The sequence below is a fragment of the Salmo salar genome, chromosome ssa20 (genome assembly GCF_905237065.1).
Source record: "Salmo salar chromosome ssa20, Ssal_v3.1, whole genome shotgun sequence".
NCBI lineage: Eukaryota > Metazoa > Chordata > Actinopteri > Salmoniformes > Salmonidae > Salmo > Salmo salar.
Genome location: NC_059461.1, coordinates 14696548 through 14710279, shown reverse-complemented (window position 1 = coordinate 14710279; position 13732 = coordinate 14696548). Strand labels below are relative to the sequence as shown.

General features: G+C 42.5%; 1 protein-coding gene across 10 annotated transcripts in view; it reads left to right on the top strand.

Moving 5' to 3' along the window:
• Positions 1 to 13732, top strand: part of LOC106580097 (ARF GTPase-activating protein GIT2) — a 35980-nt gene that overhangs the window by 2532 nt on the left and 19716 nt on the right. For 3 of the 10 annotated variants that reach the window (XM_045702972.1, XM_045702974.1, XM_014160755.2), the window contains exon 1: positions 543 to 1254. The exons of 1 other annotated variant lie outside the window; for it this stretch is intronic. In XM_045702972.1, the coding sequence (XP_045558928.1) occupies positions 1200 to 1254 (55 nt within the window). In that variant the 5' untranslated portion in view covers positions 543 to 1199. Of the gene's footprint in view, positions 1 to 540; positions 1255 to 13732 lie in introns of those variants that run through there. 6 more of the 10 variants (XM_014160756.2, XM_045702976.1, XM_014160758.2 and 3 more) reach the window with 4 other exon arrangements.

Below are 13732 nucleotides of genomic sequence, written 5' to 3'. Positions count from 1 at the left end.
TTTTCTGTTCAGTATAGCAAACCCCAACTTTTTTCCAAAACCTTATCTAATTTTCCTAACCTGCTACATAACGTCAAATCTGAAATGAATTTGACAAAATCTGGAAGCCTTCTAGCCATGACCACTGAACAACTAGCTAATAGCAAAGATGGTGGATAAATGAAAATAGTTCTACAATTGAAAAATATATAAATGCCAGTGTAGTTAAGGGGTGGCTCTCCCATAGACACCAATATGATAGCAGCTGGGACTGGTCTACTTAGTTAATTGACTTCCACTGAAACAAATGAGGGAGTAAGATGTCTCGCTTTCTGTTCAGTCTACTTGTACTACAGTAGTACTAGCAGAGAGGGAAGGGGAAGCGAGACACCCCACTCGCTGTTTTTCTTCTTCTGGTTCAATGAAAGTCAATGAACTAAGTAGACTAGACCCAGTTGCTATTACATTGGAGTATATGGACACGCCGAGTTAAGTAGCCCGGAATTGACCATTTTTGTCAATGGTAAACGGCCTGAGTGAACTATCTTAATTTATCCATCATCTTTGGTACTAGCTTGCGCAAATCTTTGTCACACTCTACCAGTTTACAATCTATTTTTTAAATTAAACGAAGGTCAGTAGATGACTAGTCGTTTAACATTGGGCGATTGCCGATTAACCACAATCTACAAAGTATGTTTTATGTAGTGTTACTGCTGTCCACGGATAATTCGTAACCACTCGGCTACATGGTTTTAACTAGTTACCACAGCCAACAAAATTGGCTATATCGTAAAAATTCATGAAAACAAAAATTTGCTTTTGGGTCTTCAATCGAGGTTAGGGTTGGGTATAAGGTTAGCTTTGTGATTTATGTTTTGGTTTAAAATCAGATATTTAGAGGATATATTTGAGAAATAGACGAGGTTTGACTCTGGCTGGAGTAACTAGTGAAAATCCGGCTACAGACCACTTGCGGCAAGAGAGAGTTTCCTTCCTGACAATCGCAGCTGCTTGTGCGAAGTCTAGCTAGCGGTAGCTTGGTTGGGGCAAGAAACTAAGATTGAAGAGGAAACTATTTTGCTCCTCGCCAGTCAACTGCTTTTTTAAACAACTGGTCATATGTAATTCGCGTAGCTAAATTCTTCCCAGTTATCAAATGAGTATAGAAGCACATCAATTCCCTTGACTTTTTAAAGGCCTTTTTTTCCCCTCTACAAATGATGTCTAAACGATTAAGGAATAGTGAGGTTTGCGCGGATTGCAGTGTCCCAGGTAAGTCACTTACTGATCAAAGGTGGGTAGCTAGCCAAGCCATACATCATCCAGGCAGAATACTTCTATTAACATGGCTAATATATATATCTATCAGCTATTGTTAGCTTACTTGCTAGCTAGCAAGTAATAGCTGATAGATCTATTTGTATGGCTTGGCTAGCTTCTAGCTACCCAGCGTTGATCAGTAAAATAATTGATTTTTGAAGCTAGCACTGAGCTCAAACGTAAGCATGCGACTAGGTTAAGTAAACTAGCTAGTTATGACAGTTTTACAAGCGGTGTCTTCTCTCTATGAAGCCAACATTATCAACTACAGTGTAAAATGTAATTACTACTGGGTCATTGGTTATAAAATAAACCATCAAGCTATCTCCCGAGTTCTTGCGTGAGTCATGCAAGTCTGCATGATGTGATCATGGTGCGGTTATTCCAATGTAGTGGTGTTTTGATTTTGCAGGAATAGCCATTTCAAATACGATTTCCTGTCAAAGGGCTGCCACAATGTTTTTAATCGGGTTGGCAAGGGAAGTAATATGTTCAGTTTCAGACAGGCCATTGTCTCTTAGTCTCAGTTTAAGTTAGGGCATGCAAATCTCCTTTCTCATCTGCCGAGGTAAAATGTGTATGACATGGGATACAGACAACAATCAAGTCTCTTTCTGCTATAAAATATCAGAAGATGGTTACAATGTGGTGTAGTTCAGTGTGTTTGCCCTTTTGCACACCTGATTGTGGCACTTTAGTGGTGTTGGTTGTCTTCCTGTGTCTGTCTGGCTGCATGCTTCTGAAGAGTCATGACAGAGGGGAGAAGAATTTGCTCCGTGGTCATGATTTTAGATTCTACTACCTAGAGGTGCTTCCCTTCAATTGCCTTCTGGTCTGAGTTTTGACAAGAGTAGAACAGCTGACCAGGTACACACTGCTTCCACGTCTGAACTTTGGATGGGTCCCCCAGTTACAACCTCACACTGCTGTTCATTTTGGGGAAATCAACCAACTGTCAACCTGCGATTTAAGAACGATGCTGGTGTGCCGTCCAATTTGATGTTGTCACTCCACTAAGAGGCTCTTTATCAGTGGTTTTTAAAGAAAATCCACTACGAGCTCATCCAACATGTGTAGAAATCATATAACGTCCTGCTTCGCTGTGAGAGATTTAGGCTAAGTGTTATGAGGGTTGTTTTGCATAATGTTTAGACTATTTCATACAGGAATGACGTGATGTCTAATGAGCACAGGAAGAAAAACAGGATGTTGAGTGAATTGACTGGATGCTGAGGATACAGTGAGAATTGTGGCTATTGTATTTGACTTAGTATAAAATGTGCCTCACCTATTTTTGTACTCTTCTTCCACTGCTCTCAGTAGGTTCTTCTATCATAGGGAGTTTTAAATCAGTTTAGGCCTATTGAACAAGCATCTGCACATTTCCTTTTTGTGAAATATTTGTCTAAAACAATTTTATATATTTTTAAACATGGTGGTTAGATGTAATTTGTCAGTGGTTGATGTTCTTAGTTAAAAGAGGAACACTGCTTGGTTAGAATATTGGATATCCTTGTTGGGAAATAGGCCTAACCTAATTATTGTGCCAATAAGTGGACCTAGCTGTATGTAGTCTTGTCTTATAGCCGGCTCTCTCTCAATTGAACCTGGAGACATGGTTAAGCTCTATACATTAGCCTAGGGTTATTTTGAAGTAGGCTAGCCCATACCAACCTGTTCCCAATGGAATTCCCCACACTTAAATTCATTCACTTTTTGACAGAACCAATTTTGATTAAAAAAAAAAGGATACATTTAAATAGTCTGTTTAACAGTCTTATGGCTTGGCGGTAGAAGCTGTTCAGGGTCTTGTTGGTTCCAGACTTGGTAGAATGGTACCGCTTGCCGTGCGGTAGTAAAGAGAACAGTCTATGACTTGGGTAGCTGGAGTCTTCGACAATTTTTAGAGCCTTCTTCTGACACCACCTGGTATAGAGCTCTGAGTGGCGCAGCGGTCTAAAGCACTGCATATCAGTGCTAGAGGCGTCACTACAGACCCTGGTTCGATTCCAGGCTGTATCACAACCGGCCATGATTGGGAGTCCCATAGGGCGGCGCACAATTGGTCCAGTGTCGTTTGGGTTTGGCCAGGGTAGGCCATCATTGTAAATAAGAATTTGTTCTTAACTATCTTGCCTAGTTAAATAAAATAGAGGTCCTGGATGGCAGGGAGCTCAGCCCCAGTGATGTACTGGGCTGTACGCACTACTCTCTGTAGCGCCTTGCGGTCGGATGCCAAATCTTTTCAACCTCTTGAGGGGAAGTGTGTGTGGACCATGATCATTTCTTAGTGATGTGGACACTGAGGAAATTGAAGCTCTCGATCTGCTCCACTACAGCCCCGTCAATGTGGATGGGGGTGTGCTCGGCCCTCCACTTCCTGTAGTCCACGATCAGCTCCTGTCTTTCTGACGTTGAGTGAGAGGTTGTTGTCTTGGCACCATGCTAACAGGTCACTGACCTCCTCCCTATACAGGCCTACCACTGTTGTGTCATCTGCAAACTTAATGATGGTGTTGGAGCCGTGCCTGGTCATGCAGTCATGAGTGAACAGGGAGTACAGGAGGGGACTGAGCACGCACCCCTGAGGGGCCCCCGTGTTGAGGATCAGTATGTGTTGTTGCCTACCCTCACCACCTGGGGGCGGCCCGTCAGGAAGTCCTGGATCCAGTTGCAGAGGGAGGTGTTTAGTCCCAGGGTCCTGAGCTTAGTGATGAGCTTGGAGGGCACTATGGTGTTGAACGCGGAGCTATAGTCAATGAACAGCATTCTCACCTAGGTGTTCCTCTTGTCCAGGTGGAAGTGGGCAGTGTGGCATGCAATAGAGATTGCGTCAATTTTGGATCTGTTGGGCCGGTATGCGAATTAGAGTGGGTCTTTGATGGTGTTGATGTGAGCAATGACCAGCCTTTCAAAGCATTACATGGCTACAGATGTGAGTGCTACGGAGTGATAGTCATTTAGACAGGTTACCTTGGCGTTTTTGGACACCGGTACTATGGTGGTCTACTTGAAACATGTAGGTGTTAGACTGGGTCAGGGATTGGTTGAAAATGTCAGTGAAGGGTCTTGCCAGCTGGTCAGCGCATGCTCCGAGTACGCATCCTAGTAATCTGTCAATCTTAACCTGTTTTCAAGTAGAGCTGGGCGACATGGCAAAAATGTCTTATCACGGTATTTAAATTGACGGTATGACTGTATTTATGTTTTTGAATAATACAAGTTATACATTTTCTATGAGTAGTGCGTGTCCCTAGGGTGGAAACGCATACATGCTATGTTATTTCAATGGGTCTTTCTACATTCTGATTGTTTTATACTGTTCAATTCAACTTCAACCAAAAATAATTGATCCATTTCTGCATTTCCTGAGCTCATTTGAGATAATTTCCACACTGCCATGTACGATATGGGCAAACAATTTAGGCCTTATTTTTAACCAAATATTGCAATTGTGATTTAGAGCCAAACTCTTGGGTGGACTGTAGAAATCATGGAAATAGTTAGAATATAATAGTGGGCACTTAGTGTTGTTTGACATGACAATGAATGGAAATGCCAGGGAGGAGTTATTGTTACAGGGTAGGAATGTTTCCTAGGGGGCCCTATAATCTTTGGCTACATTACTTTTTTTTTCTTAGCTACTTCATGTAGCTAACATTCATGCTTTGTGTATTCCTCTTTGATTTTGAAGATTCTGTTGCACAAACAGCATGTTGATTTAGGTCTGCAGTATCACTGGTATTATCAGGCTGTATAGCTAGTTACGTTTGCTCTGACTCGGTACATTTATTAGTTAGCTAGCTAACTAGCAATTAACATTAGCTGCTGACACGATTTAGGCCCAACTTGCTAAGAAAAGACAAACTAGCTGTTTGCAGATATAAAAAAATAATAGTGTAATTTTAGAATGCTAGTGGATTTATATTAAGAAGCAAAGTGAAAACAACATCGTTGTCATCAACATTGTTGCATGTGCTGCGTTGACCATGCAGACTGAACACAAGTGTCTCGTGGTCGAGGAACAACATGCGCTCCTTGAGTGGCAGGGGTCGGGGCTAGGTTTGTGTGGAAAGCGGCGTGGAGAGAGATGACTCAAGTAGTGGAGTAAACTGTAAAAATGGATGTTACATACGGCGTCTCACATTTTAACAAATCAAAAATTAAAATACCGTTATATAAGGTAAATTTAAAACCCAAACCAGTCCGTGCATCAATACCGGTATTCCGCCCTAGTTTAAAGGTCTTACTCACGTCAGCTATGGAGAGCGAGTTCGCACTGTTGTCTGGAACAGCTGGTGCTCTCATACATGGTTGTGTTGCTTGCCTCGAAATGAGCATAGAATAAATTTAGATGGTCTGTAAGCTTGTTTCATTGGGCAGCTCTCTGCTGGGTTCCCCTTTATAATCTATGATAGTTTGCAATCCCTGCCACATCTGACGCACGTCAGAGCCGGTGTAGTAGGATTCGATCTTAGTCGTAGCAGGATTTCTTATAAGCGTCCGGATTAGTGTCCCGCTCCTTGAAAGCGGATGCTCTAACCTTTAGCTCAGTGAGGATGGTGCCTGTAATCCATGGCTTCTGGTTGGGATATGTACGTACGGTCACTGTGGGGATGACGTCGTTGATGCATTTTAATAATGAAGCCGGTGACTGATGTGGTAAACTCCTCAATGTTATCGGATGAATCCCGGAACATATTCCAGTCGGCGCTTGCGAAACAGTCCAGTAGCTTAACATCCACTTCATCGTACCACTTACGTATTGAGCACGTCACTGGTACTTCCTGTTTTTGAGTTTTTCTTGTAAGCAGGAACCAGGAGGATAGCGTTATGGTCAACTTTGCCAAATGGAGGTCGAGGGAGAGATTTGTATGCATTTCTGTGTGTAAAGATAATCTAGAGTTATTTCAACTCTAGTTGCACATGTGACATGCTGGTAAAAATTAGGTAAAATGGATTTCAGTTTCCTTGCATTAAAATCACCGGCCACTAGGAGCGCCGCCTCTGGATGTGCATTTTCTTGTTTGCTTATGGGCCTATATAGCTGGTTTGAGGTGGTAAATGGACAGCTATGAAAAATATAGATGAAAACTCTTGATAAATAGTATGGTTTGCAGCTTATCACGAGGTATTCTAACACAGGCGAGCAAAACATTTAGTCTTCCTTAACTTTAGAGATTGCGCACCAGCTGTTGTTAACAAAGAGACACACGCCTCCCCCTTACCCGAAGTTGCCGTTCAGTCTTGATTATGCATAGAACAAACAGCTAGATGTATAATATCCATGTCTTTGTTCAGCCACAACTCCAAAGTGCTCAGAAAGTTACTTTTTGGACCTGAATGGCAAAACCATTAAAGAGATAAAGATGCTCGAAGTTGACCCATTTTGCATACCCGGTTGGCAAGCTTTTAAATGATATTAAAGTCGACAGTGTATCTTTTCCAGTGATGAAGACATGGATCTCTCGTGGTGGGGTATGCAAAATGGGTCAACTTTGAACACCTTTATCTCTGGAATGTTTTGGCATTCAGTTCCAAAAAGTAACATTCTGACCATTTCTTCCATGGGCAAATAAATGGAAAATAAATGCTGTAAAAAAGGTTTCTAATGGATTTACCCCAATGTATTTACCAACAGATAGGGTTACCACTCACTGCAGTTCATTACATCCATTTCAGCATATTTCTATATCCAATTCTCTGACCATCACAATGAATTGGTCGAGGTCCCTCCCTCCCAACACCAGTTGGCCTGGACTGCCCCTCTGTGGGGCTGTTACCAGTTGTTGACTGGGCTTGACAACACCCATCTCTCACTGGATAGGAAGACGAAGAGACAAACAGAACTCCGGCTCCCAAGTGGCGCAGCGGTCTAAGGCACTGCATCGCAGTGCTAGAGGCGTCAATACACACCCTGGTTCGATCCAGGGCTGTATCACAACCGGCTGTGATCGGGAGTCCCATAGAGCGGCACAAAATTGGCCCAGTTTCGTCTGGCTTAGGGGAGGGTTTGACCGGGGTAGGACATCTATTGTAAATAAGATTTTGTTCTTAACTGACTTGCCTAGTTAAATAAAAAAAGAACGGTGGACCAGGTGTGGGAGCCTGGTCCTCAGCCCATGTCCCCCTCCTCTCCCCTCTCCCCTAACACACACACACACACTCACTCCAGCTGTCGCCAGGAAGACGTGACAACCCCACTGCCACTCATTTGCAATTTGCCTGTCTGTTTATGAGTTGCAATTTTGTTTGTTAGTTTGTCGGTCAATCTGGCAGCCAACCAACAGTGTATGTCAGTTAAACTCAGTCATTTTAGATGTTATGATTGATCCCGTTATGTCAATAGCCTATAAATTGGTCAGTGTAAGTTGAGCTAGCAACATTTAGCTCAATAGAATGCCACATTAACAGTATTTTAAGCTAACACACTGACACCAATATTGTATTTAGTCATCCATTGCAGTACTCGCCAAAATTCTTGACTGAAGGTTCTACATCTCTATATTGAACCACAAGGAAGTGAAAGAGCAAGTCACCCACGGAAGGTGAATGTCTAATCTCAAAACATACACTGAACAAAAATATAAACACAACATGCAACAATTTCAAAGTTTTACTGAGTTTCAGTTCATATAATGAAATCAGTCAATTGAAATACATTTATTAGGCCCTAATCTATGGATTTCATGACTGGGAATACAGATATGCATCTGTTAGTCACTAATTCCTTTTTTTTTTAAATGTAGGGGTGTGGATCAGAAAACCAGTCAGTATCTGGTGTGACCACCATTTGCCTCATGCAGCACGACACATCCCCTTCGCATAGAGTTGATCAGGCTGTTGATTGTGGCCTGTGGAATGTTGTCCCACTTCTCTTCAATGGCTGTGCGAAATTGCTGGATATTGGCGGGAACTGGAACAGGTTGTCGTACACATCAATCCAGAGCATCCCAAACATGCTCAATGGGTGACATATCTGGTGAATATGCAGGCCATTTTCAGCTTACAGGAATTGGGTACCGATCTTTGCGATATGTGGCTGTGCATTATCATGCTGAAACATGAGGTGATGGCGGCGGATGAATGGTACGATAATGGGACTCAGGATCTCATCATGGTATCTCTGTTCATTCAAATTGCCATCGATAAAATGCAATTGTGTTCATTGTCCATAGCTTATGCCTGCCCATACCATAATCTCGCTTCCACCATGGGGCACTCTGTTCACAACGTTGACATCAGCAAACCGCTCGCCCACACGACGCCGTACACGTTGTCTGCCATCTGCCTGGTACATCTGAAACCGGAATTCATTTGTGAAGAGCACACTTCTCTCCAGCATGCCAGTGGCCATCAAAGGTGAGAATTTTCCCACTGGAGTCGGTTACGATGCCAAACTGCAGTCAGGTTAAGACCTTGGTGAGTACGACAAGCACCCAGATGAGCTTTCCTGAGACAGTTTGTTTGTGCAGAAATGATTTGGTTGTGCAAACCCACAGCTCCCTCAGCTGTCCAGGTGGCTGGTCTCATACGATCCTGCAGGCGAAGAAGCCGGATGCCGAGGTCCAGACTACTGGGCTGGTGTGGTTACACGTGGTCTGCGGTTGTGAGGTCGGTTGTACGTACTGCCAAATTCTCTAAAATGACGTTAGCGGTGGCTTGTGGTAGAGAAATTAACATTAAATTCTCTGGCAACAGCTCTGGTGGACATTCCTGCAGTCAGCCCTCAACTTGAGACATCTGCATTGTGTTTGACAAAAGTGCACATTTTAGAGTGGCCTTTTGTTGATCATGCCGTTTAAGCAGCTTCTTGATATGCCACACCTGTCAGGTGGATATACGCATTTTGTGCGTAAGGAAAATTTCTGGGATCTGTTATTTCAGCTCAAGAAACATGAGACCAACACTTTACATTTTGCCTTCATATTTTTGTTCAGTATTTTTATAAACTGGTTTAGAAGGGAAACCACAGCCTAGTCTATTTAGTTTGACTCTAGGGCTCAGTTGTAGAGAATACAGAGAGTTCTCTAAATGGAGATGCAGATCACTTGATCACTTCTCTCCTTGGGCTTATGGGGTCACATGAGGAGATTGCATGCCTGGAGCGTTGAGGCTGTCCTCATGTTACTTCTGTTGCCCCCTACCTTAAAGGAAGCTTGCCTTCTATTGGTTTCAATTGACAAATAAAGATGTGTTTGCTGTTACTTTACCAGCAGCACGGTATGCACAAGTTCAAACAAGTTTCATTTCTCTCTGCAGTTAGCGATCCTCTTTTGAAGCCCTGTGTGATCTACGCTGAATGTCTCTTGCACAGTCCTTTTGTCATTATATCCTCTCAGACCCCTGCAATACACCATGAGCCTAGAATGAGACTACCATCCCCATATATTGGTTAGTTGAGTGCACATATATTTTGTGGCTGGTTGTACGGAAGTCAGTGAAAGAGGAAATGTCTCTTTTGCTCTCTCAGCTACAAAACATAAGAGGACGAGATGTTGGTGCAGTCTCTTCGACACTGTCCATATATGGAAGTGTGTGGTTTAACTTCCCCTTTGCATTCTGCATGACGTCACTACCTAAATGTAGTGAACTGGGGTTTGCACAGTTTAGGGTTAAATATAAATATATGTATATGTGTGGTATGTGTGTGTGTGTGTGTGTGTGTTTAACCCTAAACTGTATGTGTGTTATATATATATATATATAATGTATAGGACTATACACTCAGTGGCTAGTTTATTAGGTGCACCCATCTAGTACTGGGTCAGACCCCCCTTTGCCTCCAGAACAGCCTGAATTCTTTGGGGCATGGAAACGTTGCTCAATTGGTATCAAGGGACTTAACGTGTGCCAGGAAAACATTCCACACACAGTTACACCACCGCCACCAGTCTCGTTTTGCCCATTTTAACGTTCAATCAAAGAGTAACTGGATGCCTGCATGGCTGCTTTATATAGCAAACCACTGCCATGTGACTCACTTTCTGTAGGAGCAAACCATTTTTGTGAACGGGATGGTATACCTAATAAACTGGACACTGAGTGTATATGGGAGCTATTTGCTATTTCTTATTACTAGCATTGTAATTACAGTGCATTTGGATAGTATTCAGACCTCTTCCCCCTTTCTATATTTTGCTACGTTACACCCTTATTCTAAAATGAATTCAATAATTGTTTTTCCTTATCAATCTACACACACTACCCAATAATGACAAAGCGAAAACAGTTTTTTTTGAAATTTTGCCCATTTATACAAAATTAAAAACCGATGCCTTATTTACATAAGTATTCAGACCCTTTGCTATGAGACTCGAAATTGAGCTCTGGTGTATCTTGTTTCCATTGATCATACTTGATGTTTCTACAACTTGATTGGAGTCCACCTGTGGTAAATTCAATTGATTGGACATTGTTTGGAAAGGCACACACCTGTCTATATAAGGTCCCACAGTTGACAGTGCATGTCAGAGCAAAAAACCAAGCCATGAGGTCGAAGGAATTGTCCGTAGCACTCTGAGACAGGATTGTGTCGAGACACAAATCTGGGGAACAGTACCAAAACATTTCTGCAGCATTGAAGGTCCCCAAGAACACAGTGGCTTCCATCATTCTTAAATGGAAGAAGTTTGGAACCACTCCTAGAGCTGACCAAGGACCTGATGGTCACTCTGACAGAGCTCCAGAGTTCCTCTGTGGAGATGGGAGAACCTTCCAGAAGGATAGCCATCTCTGAAGCACACCACCAATTAGGCCTTTATGGTAGAGTAGCCAGACGGAAGCCACTCCTCAGTAAAAGGGACACGACAGTCTGCTTTAAGTTTGCCAAAAGGCACCTAAAGGACTCAGACCATGAGAAACAAGATTCTCTGGTCTGATGAAACCAAGATTGAACTCTTTGGCCTAAATTCCAAGCGTCACGTCTGGAGGGAACCTGGCACCATCCCTACGGTGAAGCATGGTGGTGGCAGCATCATGCTGTGGGGATGTTTTTCAGTGACAGGAACTGGGAGACTAGTCAGGATCGAGAGAAGGATAAATGGAGCAAAGTACAGAGATCCTTGATGAAAACCTGCTCAGGACCTCAGACTGGGGCGAAGGTTCACCTTCCAACAGGACAATGACTTTAAGCACACAGCTAAGACAACACAGCAGTGGCTTCGGGACAAGTCTCTGAATGTCCTTGAGTGGCCCAGCCAGAGCCCGGACTTGAACCCGATCAAACATCTCTGGAGAGACCTGAATATAGCTGTGCAGCGATGCTCACCACCCAGCCTGACAGAGCTTGAGAGGATCTGCAGAGAAGAATGGGGGAAACTCCCCAAATACAGGTGTGCCAAGCTTGTAGCGTCATATCCAAGAAGACGCGAGGCTGTAATCACTGCCAAAGGTGCTTCAACAAAGTCCTGAGCAAAGGGTCTGAATACTTAAGTAAATATATATATTTTAATGCATTTGCAAAAAAAATGTTTTGGTCTTTGTCATTATGGGGTATTGTGTGTAGATTAATGCCGATTTAAAACAAATAAAATAATAATAATTAAAAATGATTTTTTTTTAGAATAAGGCTGTAATGTAACAATGTGGAAAAAGTCAAGGGGTCGTAATACTTTCCGAATGCACTGCATATGACAGCTGTGGGGGGAAAAAACTGTCACAATAAGTTAACTGACCAGACTAGATGCCTCACTCTTATCTGCTATCAGAATAGTGTGCCCCGAGGTTGTGTCCAGGTTACATTAGCCTAAATAGGGTTTCCTTAATCAACAAAGGCATCTAAACAGGACCAGTTAGACCTCAGGCGTATAGGTTCCAAAGGTGTGTCTGGGACGGCTGTGGGATGCCACAAGAATAGAGAGGCTGGGGCCAGAGTGAGTTTGCAGCTGAGTGAGACGTGAAGTGGCCTAGATGCCAAAGGCGGCATGCCAGAGATTTGAATAATGAATGTGAGGAGCAGTGGAAAAACCCAGTCATAAGGAAGGTGTAAGAAACCAAGATAAACTGTGATTGTGTAAAGGCATCAGCACGCTTCAGTTCGGCTAGGCGAAGACGGCTAGGTGAACCAAACAAGTGTGCTTGGATACTTTCTTAAAAGACCTTTGCTTGAAAAAAAAATAAAAAAAAATGTAAGTGTCAATTGCACTGTTTGTCCATTTTGAGACGCCGTAGACAGTATACACTTCCTCAAATAGTTAAGATAACTCAAGAAATCTGTCACTAATTATGACGTTTTTGCTGAGGAGATCTTAGTCACGCAATTTTACATCTAAGATGTTTGTTTGGTGCAGTATTATCAATATGAAAATGAGTCGTCTCTCGTTGACTGACAAAGACTTTACTAAAGAACCCTTACCGCTGACCAATCACCGACGAAGGGGTGTAGACTTCGGATACCGACTCCGGCTTGCCTTAAGAAATAATGTTTTGTGCCTGAACAACCCGAAAAAAGCCTTACCGAAGTAAAAAACGAATGAGAACACCACAAAATGTTGTCATGCTATATGCACAAACATCCGAACTGTTTCGGCTGGAAAGCATGTGGATGCCTTAAGTGTTAGCTTGATGATAGATTTCAGAAACTTCTCTGGACTTAAAATGGGATTGGGATTTTGGCAATGGGGTCCAAATTCTACTTCCCCAGTCAGATGAACTTGTGGAGACCATTTCTATGTTTGTGTCCAGTATGAAGTTAGAGGTAGTTTTGCAAGCCAATGCTATTGAGCGTTAGCACAATGACTGGAAGTCTATTGGTCTCTGGTAGCATTCTAACAGATACCCATAGACTTCCAGTCATTGTGCTAGCGCTAGTTAGCAATGGCGCTAGCACTGGTTAGCACCTTCTTTCAAACTTCACGCAGAGACATAAAAATGGTATCAATGAGTTCATCTGACTGGGGAAGTAGATAAAGGGCCTTATTACCAACATCCAAAGTATTCCTTTAAAGCTTGACTGCTGCTGTACTGTAGAATCTAGATGATATTAAAAGTGGCAGTTTGGTCATTTCCATGTAAAAGGACCCATGAGCATTAACATGAAGTGCACGTCAAATTTGGTGTCAAATGAAAGATAAGAGTCCATATGTTTTGAGAAGTTTAGGCGCATATACATTTTTCAACCATTTTCCATCCTAAAAATTTGGAGTAAGCGAATACTTTGATTTCTGGTCAAATAGATGGAAAAGGAGTCTTGGTAAACAACTGCCAGGAAAAGGTATTTTAAAAGGTTTACAAATACATCAAAACTAAATGTTGAAGTAAAGAGACCCCTGCCAACTAATATCAACAATTTGTTTTTGGAGACATGTTTCTGCCTTCTGTAAGTTTTAAGAAACATGAAATTCCGTTACCAAAACCCACATCTTTAAGATATTTTCTAATTTCTCTCCCTCATGAGGGAGAATGATGAAAGTTCACAGAAGTAACAAGT